The sequence below is a fragment of the Urocitellus parryii genome, chromosome 5 (assembly GCF_045843805.1).
Source record: "Urocitellus parryii isolate mUroPar1 chromosome 5, mUroPar1.hap1, whole genome shotgun sequence".
Taxonomy (NCBI): Eukaryota; Metazoa; Chordata; class Mammalia; order Rodentia; family Sciuridae; genus Urocitellus; species Urocitellus parryii.
In genome coordinates, this window is record NC_135535.1 from 160,726,056 (window position 1) to 160,745,287 (window position 19,232).

Genomic DNA, 19,232 nt, shown 5'->3' on the forward strand with positions numbered 1-19,232 from the left:
ATGGTGGTAAGTACCCATAGACCCAGATACATGGGAGGCTGAGGTAAGAGGATCAGTTAAGCCTCGGAGTTCAGAGTCAGCCTGGACAACATAGAGAGACTCCATGTCACTTAAAAAAAAAAAAAAAAGCCCCCAAATGAGTTAACTGTGGTATAAAAAGAGATAACAACTCCAATATATTTAGGTAAAGATTGATACGCCCAAGATATCTAGACTACAATAGGAGGGCCACTCTAGTGTCAGAGTTCCTGAAAAGACAATAGGAAAATGAAACATTTCCCTAGATGAAAACAAACAAACAAACAAAAATAAGAAATAGAACAGTATACCAATCCTTAAGCTTTCCTCATGTTCCCAATAACTTCCCTGACTTTCCCATTCTTTTTTTTATATATTTTTTTTATTTTTTAAAGAGAGAGAGAAAGAGAATTTTTTAATATTTATTTTTTAGTTTTCGGCAGACACAACATCTTTGTATGTGGTGCTGAGGATCGAACCCGGGCCGCACGCATGCCAGGTGAGCACGCTACCGCTTGAGCCACATCCCAAGCCCAACTTTCCCATTCTTACATGACTTTCAAGTCATTGACATCTCCATTTTCTAGCCCAAACTGTTAGATAAGTAGTAGAGCTCTTATTCAGTCTACAATCTGTACCTAGGCAGTGAATAGGGCTTAGAATACAGTATGTTTTAAAGTTGGCAATAATTTGGCATCATCAAGGTAATTTCATTACAACTTCCCTACTTTCCGGATGTCCAGTTAAGATTTGGCTCAGCTATTTAAGCCACACCATCCACTTTCTCTTCTAATTGTCTCTATCTAGCGGGCAGGAGCTTCCAAGAAACATGATGTAGTAGGCACTGCAGTATACTGGCTGCTTGTTGGGGTTGGAATAGACCTGTTCAGGTTTGAGGGATGTGAAAGGGTTAGCACCATATGCAATGATGTGTATATCAAGGTTCACCAAAATCTGCAAAGAGGCTGTCAATTCCTGATGGCTGTGGGAAAGAGATAAGAAAAATTACTCTTACTGATTATGAGAGAGAATAGAAACTGCTTAAGAATATAATATTTCTCTACTCATCAATCCCAAGAATTATCTAAGACTAGACTAGACCATGACTATCTTTTCCTCCCAAACATCCCACTAAATCACTGATTAGCACAGGACTTTGTTCCAAGGGGATGAATAAGCCACAAGGCAGAAGGAAGAATATCTTCATGAGAAGACATGCATCTTCATAAGAAGAGAGATGAGCAAGTGGGATCAAAATAAGTTAATAAGTACAGAGAGGCAGGAGTGTGTCAGGAAAATATCATAAATAAGTCAAAACCTGTAAACAGTAATCAATGTAGGGATCTTATAGTCACGAAGTAGCAGCAGGGTAGGCAGCCAAGCTTCCATCAAGTTCAGGGATGCATGGAAACCTATGGAACAAAAGTAGAAAAGGGAATACTGAGGAGAAAAACTGAAGTAGACCTTATGAGCAAGATACTTCTTCGACTGCATTTACCCCAATCCTCACATTGCTCACCCCAATATTAATCATCATTCATCCCCACTAGGTTCTTCAATGAAACATTCTGAACCCAGATGTAGTTAGCACATATAGCAAATTAATTAAGGTCATCATCATAGTGTGTTTAATAAGACCAAATGAATAGGGTTCTAAAGATAGAAGATACAAGAATCAGGGTGGAAAATCTCAGGGGAGTCACTCAGTATTTCTCTGAACTAATGGTGCTTACCTGGATGGAATGCCACCACCATATCTGGATAGGCTATCTTCCCAGTCTCTATCTGCTCTTCCCAGAAGTCATGATAGAGGCTCCTGTGGCCACTAAGCTGAATTGTGCCAGGTTCCAGAGGTGAAGCTGAAGTGCTGTGTAAAAAGTCAGCAGACACATCTACACCCACCATGATCACATGGAGGCCAAGGTGTCCAGAAAACATATAGCCAAGCTCATCATAGTCCCCAGAACGAGTGAGAAATGTCTCCACGTGGGATGCACCAATCACATGCACTGCACTTCCTCCAGTCTTCCAAACATCTATCCCTAGGACCCTAAACCCTAGGCCCAGAGTCAAAGGCCGTGACAGAACATCTGTCAGGAGTCGCCTCAAAGAGCCCTTCAAGTCATCTGGGTCTGGCCTCGGCCTTCCTACACTGGCCCATAAGGAGGTCATAGCATGACTGCCTAGTATAGCATTCAGTGTAGCATCTATCTGCAACCCCCTCATAGAAAACCAGGTATTCCAGTCCTGTACAACTTCAGCCGGCCATGGCCAAGGTCCTGAGGGTAGGACAAAATCACCTGTAGAGAAGAAGGAATAAGAAGTAACCCAATCCTTCCCTGGCTTCAAAATTCTTTCCTCACTATAACCAATAATCATTCCATGTTCATTTTGCAAACCTGTGACCACAGGTGTCCCATCCCTTGCCCCAGTTCCTCATTTCCTCCTCATAACAACATGCTTTCCATATTTTTCTCTGAATGTAAACAACTAAGATAATTTTGGCAGACTTCCCCAATACTACCACTCCACCTGTGACCAGAAGCCATTCCATGAGACGATCCACAGCCACAAGACGAAGCTCTTGACAAACCTTCCTGTGTACTGGCCAATCTGACCTCTGGCACTCTGGGCCACAGTAATAGACATTTCTGCACCTAAAGGAATAAGCCACAGAAATAAATGTTCCTGTACCATAAAGTTAATTGGATATGTCCAGGGATGGAAACTGATATTCTTGCACCTAGGTTGAAAGATTAATGAATGGGTAAGGAGGATGAAGAAAAGAATAACAGCTGTGCTCCAAATGTGGGGAATAAAGAGGAGGCAGAAGGAACAGGGAATGCAATTGTTCTCTCAGACCAGGGTGATACCTCTGTCTTTATCTGGAACCAACTTACTTTTTACATCACTTTTAAGGAAAAACAAAAGCACAAAAACAAACCAACAATGTGCAGCTGCTCTCTAATCATGTGTATGGCACAACCCTAAGCACCCCAGAACAGATGTGCTCTTACTCCTTGAGTACTCAAGAAGAGGGAGTAGAGAAGAAGGTATTTGTCTCTTATCTCATCTTCCCACAACATCAAAAATAATAAGCAGGATTATGACCATGTTCTAATCTCTCTGTATTGTGGTTCACATAAAATGATGAATGAGCCTTAAGTGAATCTGAACACTCTTAGACCTTTCCTTTTATAATGAGGATTTAGTATAGGATCATTTCTGAATGTCTCCCCAGTTAGTACCCCACAAGTCACCTCTTACAGTGCCGAAGAACTTTGGAGTCTGAAAGGTCACTAGGGAGTGCTCTACAGTGAGCACAGAATCGGAATGTGTCCTCCATCCTCTGGAACATTTCTTGAGGACATTGAAATCCAAAGCCTGATACAGGGATACCCCCATCTATCACCAACCTGTAGAGACAGCATGGAAGAAGAACGGCAATAGGGAAAAGAGTGTCTCCAAAATCTCTTATGTCCCCCATCGTGCCTTCTGTACATACTCCTATGTCTCCTAGTCCTATCATTTCTTATTTAAACAAATTATATTTTTTCTGTAGTAATAAAATTGGTGAAAGTCAGGATGAGAAAATCCCTCATTACAAATATCCCATACTGACCAAATTATACTCTACCTTTTGAAATCACTTCTCCTAAAGACAATATATCCCTCTTCCACATTTTGTCACTCACTTGTATTCTTCATAACTTTTCATGTTCAGCTTTTGAAGGATCAGCTGGGACAGACCAGGAACATTACTGTCCAAGGAGAAGAAGCCATGTGCGTCAATGCTAGGGCCAGGTTTTAAGAGAGTCAGAGGCAGAGGAGTCACAACTGTGGGAGGGATCACAACCACGGGAGCCACTGTTGGGGATTTCTTGTGCCTCCGTCGCCGCAAGCGTGGAGCCATGACCTGTCCAATGATACCTGGGAACTATAAGCAAAACAGATATGGAATGGAATTTTGCAAGCTGGACACATGATATGTTTTCAAATGTTTGACCTTTTACTTCCTGTTCTAGTCAGGTTATTAGTAAGATTTATTTAGTAATTATGGATTGTTGATCATCACAGACAGTTGTGAAAAATAAACTAAATGTATATGAATATAAATTTATACATGTGCTATATATGAAATTCCATATATAAATATACATATGTATTTTCACATATATATGTAAGTGCACAGAAAAAGTTATGTCAGGGCTTTTAGAAAACTGATGACATTATAATTAAGTCTGAATAGGGGAAGAAGGCAGTGGAATATGAAAAGTATTGATCAATGAGACTTTAGTCTTATCTGTTATATTTAACTTTTCTATAAAGAGAATATATTCATATATTAATATACTTTTTTTTTCATACTAGAGATTGAACCCAAGGGGCTCTTAACCACTGAACCACACCTCCAGGCCTTTTTCTTTTTAATTTTGAGTCAGGGTCTTGCTAAGTTGCTTAGGGCCTTGTTAAGTTGCTGAGGCTGGCCTTGAACTTGTGATCTTCTTATCTCAGACTCGCATATAGTCTGTGGGATTACAGATGTGTGACACAACATCCAGCAGCATATTGTATTTTTAAAATCAACTTAAAAGAGAAGTGGAAAGATGAAATATCATCACATTGATAAGCAATAAACCAATAGAAATAGAAATTAAATGCAATACAAAACAAGCAACATAATGCAAAGAGTTACATATTCTAAGCAAGTCAGGCAAATTATGAAGAAAATTTCCTAAAGAGGTAAATTTTGAAGTAAAAATAAGGCCATTCCCACTTACTACTGAGCTGAGACTCTAAAGTCCAATTCTCCTGCCTTGTTTTCTCCCAAGCTTTCCACAAGGGTTGAGTAGACACAAAGGACCACATTGGTAAAAATTAAAACATCCACTCATTCAATATATATTTATTGATGGACAGATAAAATCACTTTCAATACTACATGGAAACAAGTATGAAGAAATATATCATCAAAATGTCTTGCAGGGGGATTAAATATAGACTATAATATAAAGTACTATATAAATCCTCTAAGCAAAGTGCAACTAAAGCACTAATGGGCAATGAGACAGAGAGAGTCTCTCTAGTGGGTGAGCTATAGAAAGACTTCATGAAGCAAATGTTGATGAAATTAGCGAGTCATAATAGTAAATATATGTTTATTTTTAGAGGAACTGCTATAACCTTTCCCATGAATGCCCTCACCATGGAAAATTTCACATTTCTACCAACAGTGCACAAGGGTTCCAGTTACTCTATATCCTCATCAACATTTGCTATTTTCTGTTTTGTTCTTAATTGTTTTGGTGGTACTGGGGATTGAACCCAGGGCCTTGTGATGTGTTAGGCAAGTACTCTTACCAATAAGCTACATCCATATCTCCTTTTGAATTTTATTTTGAGATAGGATCTTGCTAAATTCCCCTGGCTGGCCTTGAACTTTCAGTCCTCTTGCCTCATCCTCCAGAGTAGCTGGTATTACAGGCATGTGTGCACCTAGCTAGCTAGGGCACTGTGGAAAAGGGTATGACAGTTCCTCTAAAAGTAGACATATAGTTATTATTATGACTCAAAAATTTCGTTTTTAGGTATATACACCAAATAATTAAAAATGAGTGCCCAAAGGCTTATACGACTTATAGTTCATAGCAGCACCATTCATAATAGCTAGAAGATAGAAACAAGTAACAAATCTACCAATAGATAAAATGGGTAAACATACTGAGATCACACACATACAGAGAGAGAAACAGACAAAAGAGAGATATGAGTAAATATCATTCAGTCATAAAAAAGAAATATTGACACATGCTACAATGTAGATGAACCTCAAAAACATGCTAAGTGAAAGAAGCCAGACACAGTTACATGTTATATAATGCCATTTATATGAAATACCAAGAATAGAGGCAGAAAGAAGATTGAGGGTTGCCAAGGAAGTGAGAAGTAACTGCTTAATGCTTATGGGGCTTTCTTTTGGAGCAATGAAAATATTTTGGAACTACACAGAGGTAGTAGTTGCACAACACTGAAAAGTACTAAATGGCATGCAGTTGCTAACTTAAAATTATTTTTATGTTATATGAATTTCACTTTAAAACTAAAAAGTAAGGGAGGGCAGGAGGGAGGAAGAAAGAAAGGAGGGAATCTATAGACACCAGAGAGGCTAAAAAGTTATTAATATCCAGATTAACTGCCTACAGGGACGGGGAAATGATACAGGATAAAAACACTGGCAGCAGTTGGTTTCACTATGAACAAGGTAACAAAGTTCAAATCATGGATCATATTTTGTTACAAAATGGCCTGACATTTGATCCTTCTAAACAGATGTGTTAGGATAAAAACCCAAGAATCATAATTTAACTGAGGTAGATGTAGATGGTAAAAACAAATAAAATTTCTCATAATTATTCAGTTCATACTTGTGTTTTTATACAGTTCTTACAAACTCCTGGTCTAAAGAATAAATTTATACTTCCTTTGATACTTTCTTTCCTCTCACCCTTATGTTTCCATCAACCCTTTCAATGTCTCCCTTCAATCCATGGTGAATGGATTGAGAACAGAGATAGCTAAGCTCATGTGCATACCATATTCTGTACATTACTGCCAATGAAGAAAATACTGCATCTAATGATAGTTGATTATATTAAGGTTTAAGGGTCATGCCCTTTGCCTAAAGGGAAGATAGAATTGCCTGTCATACCTTAAAACCCTGTTCCCAATAACTGACCTGTCCTCCATTTTAAAATTTTTATTATTTTTTTGTGCCTATGGTAATAGAGATTGAACCCAGGGTCTCACACGAGCTAGGCAAGCCTTCTACCACTAAGCTATCCTCTGCCCATCTACCCTCCACTTTTAATCACCCCACATTCTCAGTGTATTTCCAGAATAACTGCCACTCTAAAAAAAATAAAATAAAATAAAAACATTTATCTACTCTATTTACCATACTTCAAGTCAATAGAACACCTTAAAAGTTGAAAGAGTGGTCAGGTGTGGTGGTACACACCTATAATCCCAGCTACTTGGGAGGCTGATGCAGAAGGATCAAAAGCCTCAGGAACTTAGCCAGACACAGCCTCAAAATAAAAAGTGCTGGGGATGTGGCTCAGTGGTACAGTACCCCTGAGCTCAATTTGCACCATCACTAAAAAAATTTTTTTAAAAAGTTTAAAAATTACACTTTCCCCCCCTTACTGTTATAGAAGGAAAGTATCTTTGAGACAATTTAAAGGTCTTGAATTCCAGGATTTATCTCCATCTTCCCCATGCTAAACTATAAGCCTTTTTGCTGCAAGCCAATTAAGGTTCAAAAGGTATTGCTTCAGCTCCATTTCCAAGGATGTCTTTCTCCAATGGAAGACTAACTCTTTGAAGATTAACTTTTGGTAAAACGGGGTTAATAGAACCAGCTAGAAGTTAAAAGGAGCATACAGCTTGGTGAAAAGAATTGGCAATGATGAAATCCTTAATGTCACAGGCTTGCTATGCCTAGTGTATATTGATGATCTATGGGACAAACGTGATAACATTCTGACAGGAAGGTAATATGGCAGGAATAAGAAGCAAGTCTTTGCATTTGCATCTCTATAAGTTTCATTAGGGTTATGTCTGAGCTGGTGTATCCCAGGTCCAAATATACCTTCCCTGGCTCTAACTTTCCTGCCAAGAGCCCCAGATTCCTCCAAGTTCAAGGAGTAGAAACAGAAGCAAAGGGGGGAAAAAAAAAACCAGGAGTAGAAACAGAAGCAAAGGGGGAAAAAAAAAACAGAAGTGTGACGAGAGCGAAACTGCAAAGAATTGTGGTAAGCTCTCAGAACTTTCCAGAGTTCAATCTATCCTACCTAGAAAGGGAATCACCTTAGATTTTTTTCCTAGTAATCCCTAGTGACTTAGGCTCCAACTTATTCCCAGTATTTTAAAGAGAAAACACCAACACCAAGTTCTATGAAGGAGATACGAAATTGACTGCCTAGAAAAAGTCATACCCTTCATCTCCAAATTACAAGATAAAATATTAACCTATTCCTAGACAAGAGGACTCCCATTTTTCTCCCTTACCAATAAAAGCCCCAATTTTCACCTAAATCACCATCATCTAAATGCAGACCACTAGGACCCATCTAAATTTCTCTGATTTATTAGCAAACACAAAATATCTCTGGTGAGGTGAGGAGGAGTAAAGCTGGTCACTGGGGATCCTCAAAGGAGTAGGGAAAGACAAAAGGAAAAAAAAAGAAAGAAATTAAGAACATTGCCCTTATGATTCAGCTGCTTAATCAGTGATTAACACTTCCTGGGGTGATAAATACTTTACTTAATTATAAACTAAGGAAGAAGACAGGTTGATGGGAAAGTAACTTACCCTGCTAAGCCCTAGGTTTCCTTCCTTCTCTCTTTCCTCCAAGTGAAGTGAGTGCTTGATCTTCTCAGATCCAGGTTGTGGCTTACTTGCAGCTGTTCCTTCATATCACTTTCCTCTACAAACTGCTGAAATACTGGGTCTCAGTGATTAAGTGTGTCCTGCCAGTCAGCCAGCCAACCAAAACTGAATTCTCCCTAACGAGGCAAGTAAGAATCTGGACCCCTGCCCAAGGGATTCTCTTTCTGACCCTGACTTTGCCAAGAAGGCTCAAAACTGTCAACACTCCCAAACTCACCAAAAGCCGGGCAGACTGAGGGAAGATGAAACCTACTGCTTTTTGGACTTCCTTCAAGGTAATATTTTTGCTCAGTTTTTAGCACCAGAGGAATAAAAAAGAAAACAAATCCTTGGGATTAGTTTAGAAGTCAATAGTTGGTTAGAAAGGGCAGGCACTATGACGGAGGGTACAGGAATCTCTGGAGTTTGTGGATATCAATCTAGACCCAGCATGAGTTCCCCCAAGTCCAATGTCCTTTTCTGGCATAACAAGCACTGCTTAAATAGAACTCATCTATGTCCAATCCAGGTTTAAATACAAGTATAATTACCCAAGAAAAGAAAAAAGAAATGGTCATTCAATGGCACAAAAGACAACCAACTGTAGGGGAAATATCCAGAATTAATAATTCACTTTTCTTAAAAGGAGAGTAAGCTATTCTCTAAGTGAGAGTGTCATCAAGGACATTCCATTCCAATGCACACTTATTCCATCAAAAAAGGAATAAGTCTTTTTGCAATATTAATATAATTAAGAATAACACTTTAGTTAATGAATGAAAATGCCTATTATTCCTAGAAACAGAAAACAGAAAAGAATCAATGTAACCAATTATCTTCTCATTTCTTCTTGTAATGGATGCTGATACAGGATTTCAATTCCACATTCCTAGCTCCTTTGTATTTAGTTACTGAGCTGCAGAACAGGAAACTTTGGGGGTAGTCATCCTATATGACTCCAAAATCTGACCTTCTGACTTACCTGCCTCCATGAACATCATCAAACTGGGGAACAGGACCTCTTGCAACAAGGTCTTAGAATGTTGCCAATCAATCCACATAGTTTTGATGCAGAAAATGGATTCTAAAGGAATCCCAAACTGTAGAACGCACAAATGATAAGCAGGGAAGGTGGAAGAAAAGTGTTAAGGAGTTAATGAAACATTATGTAGCATATCTGTGAACAAAGGAGAATCAGTTATAGTAGGCAAAAATCCTCAATAAATTAGGGGTGATTCATGTTCAACAAAGGTTTCAAGCCAACTTCAAACTTAACTGGCTTCAAAATTTAACTGTGAAACTTAAAGGGGTTTGAGTTATATTATTAATGGCTGAAATGTAGAAGAAAAGAGAAGTCAGAGACTTTGCTAATTCAAAGTGTCATTTTTTTTTTTTTGGGGTGGGGGGGTACCAGGGTTTAAACTCAGGGGCACTCAACCACTGAAACACATCCCCAGGCCTACTTTGTAAAACTTATTTAGAGACAGGGTCTCACTGAATTGCTCAGTGTCTCGCTTTTGCTGAGACTGGCTTTCAACTCGTGATACTCCTGTTTCGGCCTCCTAGCTGCTAGGATTACAGGCGTGGGCCACCAAGCCCAGCTCAAAGTATCATCTTTGACTATGAAGGAGAATAACATGTGAAATTTTTGATGTTGAATATTTATATTTTATCATCACTACTACTTGCACTGGTAGACATTCAAAATAATTTTTTGGGGGGGTACTGGGGATTGAAACTAGGAGGGCTTTACCACTAAACCCACCTCCATACCTTTTTTTTTTTGAGACAGGAGTCTCACTAAGTTGTTGAGGCTGTCTTTGAACTCTTGCCTCAGTCTCCCAAGTCACTGGGATTATAGGTGTGTGCCATGCATCTGACCAAAGTTATAATTTAGGAAGATGTAAAATTTTATAATTTTCTTTTATCATGAGTTAAAAAATATATTAATAAATACTTCACAAATAGTTTTCTGTGAAACCTATTATGAAGAAAGATTACAAAGAGGTTCCCATTCAGTAGTAGGAAGTGGTCTGTGAGGCTGGTTAATGTTCTCCCACTCTTCATATATACTGTGAATTGGTCCTTTCTTCTACTTTCCTCTCCCTATTTTTTACTATCAATCCATAATTTCTCCAATTTGTTAATGATGTTTATGTTTACCCATGTTTCCCACAAACACTATATTTAACTTTAGTGATAAACCTAAGGACTAAGGAAGTTTCTGGTACCTGGTACACTAATTAAATTCCAACTTCAGGGATGCATAACTTTCATAAAATGGTAATATTAAGAAAGCTCTGTAAGGTATGCTGTCCATAATAAATTGGTTTGTAAGCTAATGTTACAGCAAATAAAAATAACAAATCATTTGAGAAGTTCTGTTTGTTATCTTAGGGAAATTAATCTTTATGTGAATGCTCTATAACGTATATCACTGTAATGACTATTCAGAACTATAATTAAATTATGATTAAGTATAAAATATAAGCAATATATTTACTTCCCTCAATTTGCAAAATCCTGTACTTGATTATGGAAAAGGAGGAGTATGATGACAAGAAAATCCAATATCATTAACATTTCTTTTACTTATTGCTAAAACATCCAATAATTTCTCAATATCACTATAACAGAATTCTACACAAGAACATTTTCTTTCAATTAAAAATTAATGAATCAAAATAGTGATTTTATATATTATATTTATGAGGCCTATAGAAGGCACCGGAAGTCCTGTAGTGCTCAATCACTGATGTTCACGAAAAACAAGTATACTAAAACTTTAAGGAAAACGAGGTGAAATTTATGAAGATAAGAATTTAATTCACCAAATCACCATAAAATATCTGGGATATAATCTCCTCTGAAGGATACACCGGCTTCATTAACAGAATTTTTTTTGATTTGCAGAAAAAGGTCAAATCAGACTGCATCTTCCAAATAAAACCCAACACGGAGATAGGAACAGCGGCCCATGCATGGAATTTATTGTGTGCTACTGTTTATAAAATACTCGGATAGTCCTGCACATGCATAATATTTCCAACTTAGACAAGAGACCATACAGGGTGCACTTTCTGGCAAACAAAACAATAGATGGTTCCGCTGCTTGGAGCTCTGAGTTGTATTCCAGGGCATGAGGGAAGCAGGCCACAAAGTAAAGGGAAATACCAAACTACAGTGGCAATCAATACATGTCAATAATTGTGTAAAATTAGCACATGGTTCCATTTAGTTTAACCAAGCAGTTCTGTAACTATCAAAGGAAAAAATTCAACATGCAGTCTTGACTTATGCTTCCACTAACATCTGAAGGACTGAACAGAACCACTGCTTCTAGGCTGCATTGCTTAATCAAAAAACATTTCCAGAACATTTTAAAATTTCCTTTGCATTAAAACATAAAAATGATAGAAAGCCAGCAGCAAATCACCCTGGTGGCTATTTAAGCAACTGGAATACTCACAATAAACTAAAATTTCTCATAACATCTAAATAACCTATACTACATGTTGTACCTGTACATCATAGGTCTATATATTAAATATTTGCAAAAGGAAAACATGCATACACAAAATACGTCAAGTTTTACAGACATGGTTTGAATTAAAATATACTTTTGACAATGTACAAACTTCTTTTAAAGTACCTTAAATGAGTAATTCTGTAATTCTTCATAATTTTGAAATTTAGGTTTTCTTCTTAAATCTCTGGGGTGTAAAGCTCAAAAGATCTGGGCAAAAAAGATTCTAAATTAGTTTTAGATTTTAGTTCAAGTAAGTCTTTCTAGAAATAGTTTATGCATTCATAATTGAAAAATATTGACTATGTTACAGAATTAGCCACATTTAAGAACAACACACCTGAGGTCAGCATTTTTGTATAAACGCCAACTGGGTTTCTTAGCAATTTGCCTACAATTCAAAATACAGCTAGTAACCTCAGAAATATATTTTAAGACCATGCTAATTCATTCTTTAAAGACATTTCATTGGAAGAAAAAAAAAAAGGCTACATTAACTCTTAGGATTGCATTTGAAGTCATGGTTGAAAAAAATCTAATTCTACGGAGGGGAAAAAAAAATCTCATTGTAAACTTAAATGTGTGAACCACAAGCATAAATGGAGGTGTAGATGCCCTCCACTGGAAATTGCCCCAAGCCCCATGTTCACTGCTCTCCACCTTGGCAGCGATGACCCAATCTTATCAGACAGCAAGCACAACACGTCCCAGGGCCCTCAAGACTCCATCCAGGAAGGGGGCTGGGGTCTCAAAAAGCACAATGGTTTCTTCAGAGGGACTGTGAGTTTTATAGTCCACTTGGCCACCCTTCCAGCTCCTCGGGTGATCTGTCCATTTGGGGCCCGAGATGTGAGAGTCCCTGGGAAGCCGCTGGTCACTGGGCACTATGGTTGCCAGTCCCGTGGTTCTCAGTGGCATGTGCGGTGTTCAGAGAATTAAAACCATCTTGCTGTACAGCATCTTTCCGGGGTGGCATTCTCTCATTGATCCTATCCAAACCCTTTGCCTCTTCAAAACTGCAGATTCTATGTGGTGGAGAGAATCCTCGTATTGCTTAACAAAATGCAAATTTGATAAGTCAGTAATTGTAAAACAATTCTGAGATTTCAAAAACATTGTTAATGATTTTTAAGAAGAAAGAAATTAGCTGTAAGTAGCAGTACTTAAATCTTACTTTAACTGAATCCTATCCCCATTCCAGTCTTCCCCTTAAAATATGAATGTTTGTTTAAACCTAAATATAAACATGATAGTTTTACAGATGACAAGTGTTAGCATAGCCTTGAAGAAAGAAAAAAAAAAAAAACAACACAAAAATGATCTTCCCTGTCCACAAAAATTAGTTTCCAGGCAATGGTCTCAGGGTATCAGTCTGACTTTTACTAAACCTATCTCAGACTATAAGATCACAAGTGACTATCACAGTTAAATACCAACAAGAGCAGGGGCAAGTGAGGAAGCTAAACAAGGTTAATCCTCAACACACAAATCTGTACCAAGAGTTTGGGAGGAAAAAGAGGTAAAGTTAAGTTAAAATTTAGTAGATCAGCACTAGTTTGGAGGTCATCACTCTATTACCACTGATATGAAATAAAAAAGGTGAGAAATGCCTCCAGAAGTTAGATCTGTGTTTGGCTGATAGCAAAAAGTACTTAGATTTTCATATTTTAGCATATGTCTTCCTTAATTCACTAACTAATTACTACAAATTCTTTGGAAATCCAAAATAAATAACAATTCTTCACCAATTTTTCTGGTTTCTTACTCAATTTATATGGAATGGTGCACCCTCCATTATTAAAAATGTTCACAGAAAAAATTTTCATATTACTACAAATGCAAATTTGATAAGTCAATTATAATTTGGCTGCTCTATACGTGTGACCAATCCCTATGACTCAGTCTATGCCCATGAACCAAACAAATAGCTGGGGCAAGAAAACATTTAGTAATGTATAATAATAAGCCAATATATGATATACATGAATATAATTTCATCAGTAAACTATAGCTAAAAAAAATCAGATTACACAGTAATAGTTCCTATAAACTCATTTCTTTATCCAGATGGGGTTTCACTTAGGGAAAAAAATCTGAGTAGTACAGAATCATACAAAATATGAAGCAAATCTCTACTTGCAGGGTCAGTTTAGTAATTTCCATTAAAATAGGCAATTTTAAATGCTGTAATACATAGCATAACATGCTGTAATCTAAAGAAATCAGGAAGATTAAATTCTGGATGCACATTATACTATTAAAGGGAAAAAAAAACAAATTGTGACTATGGATATCAGCCCTTGTGTTCTTGTTTTTGTTTTTTTTAAAAGAAGAAGAATGTGACTATTACACTTGATGAGTCAGTGAGTATGATTCATCTTGGGCTGTGTAAGCTAGGAGTAAGACACACCCACAGGACATTCTCTGATGCCCACCCACACACCACAGATCTCTGCCCAGCGTAAGGACTCTGATCGTACCTTTTTCAGCCTCAATAGCCTCAACTGTGGCTGTACAGAAGTGAGCAGAGGCATGCAAAATGAATGAGAGAGATGAGAAGGGTCATATTGTACAGCAGAAAAGGCAATGATCACTTAAAATATCACAGTACCCCATACTACATCATCATTTACAATTTAACATAAATAGTACCCATTTTAGAGAGCCCCATCCAATCCCCCAATTCCTGACACAGCACAGTTTACACACAGCACTGACATCACTCAGAGCACAGAACATGTAGACCTATTGTAAACACAGACACCTCAGCACTCATGCAGATGCACTTTAGTTTTAATTACCCATGGCAAATTTAGTATTTTGATAGCATTAGAATTTTCCATTATGTTTGTTATATCAAATTCAATACAATCACAGGAAAATTCTGTAGGGTAAAATTATGATGACAGAATTGTAGCAGAAAGCAAACAAGAAAGTCTTTTCTTTCATTCCTAATGGAAACAATACTCAACACCAGTTGGTTCCCTAAGATACAAACTAGAAGGGGTCAGCAATGGTGTTCCTATTATTTCTAAATAAAGCATAAGCAGAAAAAGCTGGTGTGGTTACAATGAAATTTAAGGGCCATAACCTTGATGAATTAGCATAAATAAAATCATTCTGTAGCTTTATTCTATACAGAGACATAAAAATTATCCTACTTATCTCCTGAGAACTTCCCTTTCTATCAAATTTTTTTTGAGTCAGTCTGTCTTGCCAAGGCTAGCCTCAAATCCTGAGACTCAAGCAATCTTCCTACCTGAGCTTTCATGCCACCATGCCCAGTTATTATTCTAATACTGATGATCCAATTAGTTAAATATCTATAACCTTAAAAACCCATTTATATTCAGTTTATCATGAACTTGAATTTGTCTTAAGAACTACATTCTTAATTGAAGAAAGAAAGACTAATGAACATCTTTTCAAATCCATCTGCCTGCCAATTATAGAGGCATCAAGGGATGGAACAGAGGTTTTTCAGGCAATAAATTCTAATTATTTCATTATAGGGACATAGGTCATATTATAAATGAAAAATATATTCTTAGTATTAATCAGTATAACTCATTTTAAAAACTTCAACATATTTAGTTGTACATTTTGTAGTCAAAAGTTCTCTATTAGCTCATTCATTGCTGGTTTTAAACTGTAAAATGAGCTTACAAAGAGGTGGGACCAGGATCTAAGATTGCAGAGAATAATACTGCCTTACAATATTGTTCATTGTTTAGAATATTTGTAACAATAATGTCCCATCCTTTCTACTTTGCTTCTTGAAAATAAGGCCAATTAGAATATTTATTCTTGAAATGTCATTTTAGGAGTAGATGTGATTTAGAAATGATATATTTTATCCAAAGAAGTTTTTAATATGGAGAGGACAGAGATGAACTAAGGAAATTAACATAGACTAAGTTAGAAAATATTGGTGATCTTAACCAGATGATAAGTAAATTGGGGATCCAAAAGAAGTATGATGAATACTGAATAAAGGAAGATTTAATTTTCCTTGACTGTTAAATTATAGTGTAAATCAGTCACTCTTAGTTTATGACCACTATTCAAATCCCTGTTGAAAAATAAAACTAGCCTTGTACCACTGGAAATTACTCTTATAATTCTAAAACTTCTACTCTTCAAATGTGAACAATTAACTTTATAATTTAAAAACTGGGGAGAAAATAAAATGACTATCAGAATGTTTTTAAAGAATCAGTGGTAACAAAAGTGGGCACCGTGCTGGTGTATACCCCAGTGACTCAGGAGGCTGAGGCAGGAGAGTCAGAAGTTCAAGGCTAGCCTCTGAAACTTGATAAGAAACTGTCTCAAGTTAAAAAATAAAAAAAGGATTGGAGATATAGCTCAGTTGTGGTGCACCCCTGAGTTCAGTCCTCAGTATTGCAAAAAATAAAAACATAAAGTCACTTTATGTGAAAAACTGTAAAACTTATATATATGGTAATAAATTAAGAATAAAAATGATCTCAGTATGAGAACTGATGTCTACCTAATTATAAAAAGTTATTCAAAAGTCTGTTCATAATTTTTTTCAAATTATGAAATGTCATAATGTACTTCTAAAATCAATTCCATGGATATCAAAACTACACTTTATGTCAAGTTTGAACGCTTAGAATTAAAGATGAGCATTTGAAGCCACAATATTAAGTTGGAAAGAAAGAGATGTGATAAGGGCAAAATTCTACTGAAAGGAATATTCTTATTTCTCCCCTCTATGTTTTCACTTACTTAGGGCACCTTGACATAGCCCTAGTAAATATAGTGCTATCTTAAACTGTATTCCTGAATACATCATAGGATAAGGCTATGAGGAATTTGACATTATAAAATAAAGATGATGGTATATTTTCCCAAACAGGTCCTGGTGAAGGCAGCATTATGGGGCTAGCTTCAAATAAAACTTCCATTAGAAAAATGTATGTAAAATATGAACATAAAATCCAGCCAATAGAAATGTGTTGTTTGTAAAAACACTCAAGAAATAACATGTAAATTAACTTTAAAGTTATTGAAAAGACAATTTTTATTTCCTGACAATAGAACTGAGGTCTCAGAATTAAGTTTTCTTTTTTCAATAACTCTCAGTTGTACACATTAACATCAGGGAACATATCTACTGAAATTAAAAATGTTAGATAATTTTTGGAAAAATCTCACAGCTACTGTATGAGTTTTATTATCTGCTTAAAAAAATGGGTTTATCTTATGCTAGGGAAATGCTCAAACCATACTACCAAAAGCCATCACTAGCATAACTAGGGAGCTATCTGCTTTCCCAAATTAGACCCCTGAAACTCAGCTCCTTCCAGTAACTCACTCTATGCTGGGAATAGACAGTCCCTTCAGTAAAGCTGCTGTCTTTCAAACCTTCCCTGCAGTTGAGGGTGGTTTCCAAGTTGGAGGAATGAGCTTCAGGCTACATACAATTAAAACTAAATAGAAGAACTGAGTTATCAACAAACCATATAATTACCAGATACTGACTGTGAAATCTGAAAGCAAGTTTGCTATGGACACAATGTAAAAGCAGTTATATATATATACATACTTGAGAGATGTTTACAGTGTAGATTTATTAAGCATGATACCCTTTCAGGTTTTTTTCCTAAACAAAGAGGAAGAAAAGTATAACATTTCTTAAGCTACTAAGAGTCTTCCTTTTCTAATTAACATTTTTGCTAGGTTTATTGAATGTTTAAAGTCTTCTTAATTTGTTTTATGTACATTCATGAAATTCTTTTTAGCTTAGTTTTATAATGTTCATAATATTTTAAAGGAGGGCAAGTAATGTCAAGAGAAAGTATAGTTTTTTAATTAATTAAAAAAAAGAGAAAGAAACAGGGCAAGAGGTACAGCTCAGTTGTGGAGTATGTGCTTAGCATGCTGGATTTAATGCCCAACATCATGAGGGGGAAGTAAGAAATTTCATTCCAAATGAAAATTTGAAACTATAATTTCAAAACAGTTGTACTTCTCAAATATGCCAGTAGTGGAAGCAGACAATACAGTAACATATAAAATAGAACATGTATAGACTACAAGTAAAAATTATTTGTCTAAAGGAAAAAAAAACCACGTTTATTAAAAAGGGTTTATTATGGGACTGAATGAAACTGTGAAAGGTCAATCTAATTAGAAGTTAATAAAAAATTTTTAATTTCCATTTTTTTAACTTAAAAAAAAATTCCCTAATTACAACACCAAAAAGAAACTGTTATTCATACCAAGTAAAACATCAAGTCTGTTGCTGCCTGTTTTCAATAGAACACTGACCCTTGGAGGGCTGTCAGAAGTGGCTACAATAAAATATAAATTCAGGCCTTTTCACTTCACAATTATTGTTTCCAACCACCAGGGAAAGAAATTTACAATCCGAGTTACTGTGTATAGACTACAACACCCACATCACTTTCTTCTATTTAATCTGTAATGGGCTTTAAAAAGTTAACCCAGTAATTACACAAATACTTATGCCAAAAAGTTCATTTAAAAAATATATAAAATATTCAAAGAGCCAGATTACAGAAATGCTTTACGCATAATTCTTTTTATTTTCATGCAAAATAAAGGCACACTTAATAACACCCTTTCAATTTTGACTTACAGGATTTAAATTCAACCCCTTATAACAATCACTTAATATCTAATGTTACATTCATGTTCAGAATGCACAAAGTGCAGCAACAAATGCAGCAAACCTCAAAACAAGGTGCTACAAAGCTGCTTCTACATCAAAAGACAGACAAAATGTCTGATAGAGTAATTTAACTGAACATACTTTTACAAACATATAGCTAACCTATAGAAAGACAGACAGATTTAGGAAAGCAGCTACATCTGCAGAGGAAGGAAACAGCATGTTACAGACAGTCAATTATACATAGAACATTTGACAAACACCACAGAAAACAAACTTTGGCATCATTTTACCATGGTACAAAACCTTGCATAAAATCTTTTGGCAAGTGAAGAACATAAATACTGTTCTAGGGTCTAAGCAGATTGTTAATTCTAAAATAAAGAATTTGAAAATATAGCATTATCTAATACAATTACATGAATTAAAAAAAATAAGAAACTTGGAATTACATTTCCATTTTAGTGATATGGATGCCCCTGATTCACATTCTAATGTGGGGCTTTTAAAAGAAAAGGGTGAATTAGACAAATGAATAAATAAATATATATTTCAAATCTTATAAACTGCTCCCATATCTTTTCATGAAAAGCTGA

At 36.1% G+C, this 19,232-nt stretch overlaps 2 protein-coding genes across 9 annotated transcripts in view; both read right to left on the minus strand.

Moving 5' to 3' along the window:
* Positions 1 to 426: 426 nt before the first annotated feature.
* Mss51 (MSS51 mitochondrial translational activator) lies at positions 427 to 8,513 on the minus strand. Its single transcript, XM_026390228.2, is given in 8 exon segments — positions 427 to 819; positions 822 to 1,000; positions 1,337 to 1,430; positions 1,752 to 2,318; positions 2,551 to 2,675; positions 3,279 to 3,434; positions 3,714 to 3,955; positions 8,393 to 8,513. Coding segments are annotated over 7 exon segments (1,377 nt in total). The 5' UTR covers positions 3,932 to 3,955; positions 8,393 to 8,513; the 3' UTR covers positions 427 to 781.
* A 2,898-nt stretch (positions 8,514 to 11,411) lies between these two features.
* Positions 11,412 to 19,232, minus strand: part of Ppp3cb (protein phosphatase 3 catalytic subunit beta) — a 53,434-nt gene continuing 45,613 nt past the window's right edge. For 5 of the 8 annotated variants that reach the window (XM_026390181.2, XM_026390180.2, XM_026390179.2 and 2 more), the window contains 3 exons: positions 17,548 to 17,604; positions 14,456 to 14,485; positions 11,412 to 13,028 (listed from right to left, as the gene is read on the minus strand). In XM_026390181.2, the coding sequence (XP_026245966.1) occupies positions 12,850 to 13,028; positions 14,456 to 14,485; positions 17,548 to 17,604 (266 nt within the window). In that variant the 3' untranslated portion in view covers positions 11,412 to 12,849. The remainder of the gene's footprint in view (positions 13,029 to 14,455; positions 14,486 to 17,547; positions 17,605 to 19,232) is intronic. The other 3 variants (XM_026390182.2, XM_026390184.2, XM_026390183.2) reach the window with 1 other exon arrangement.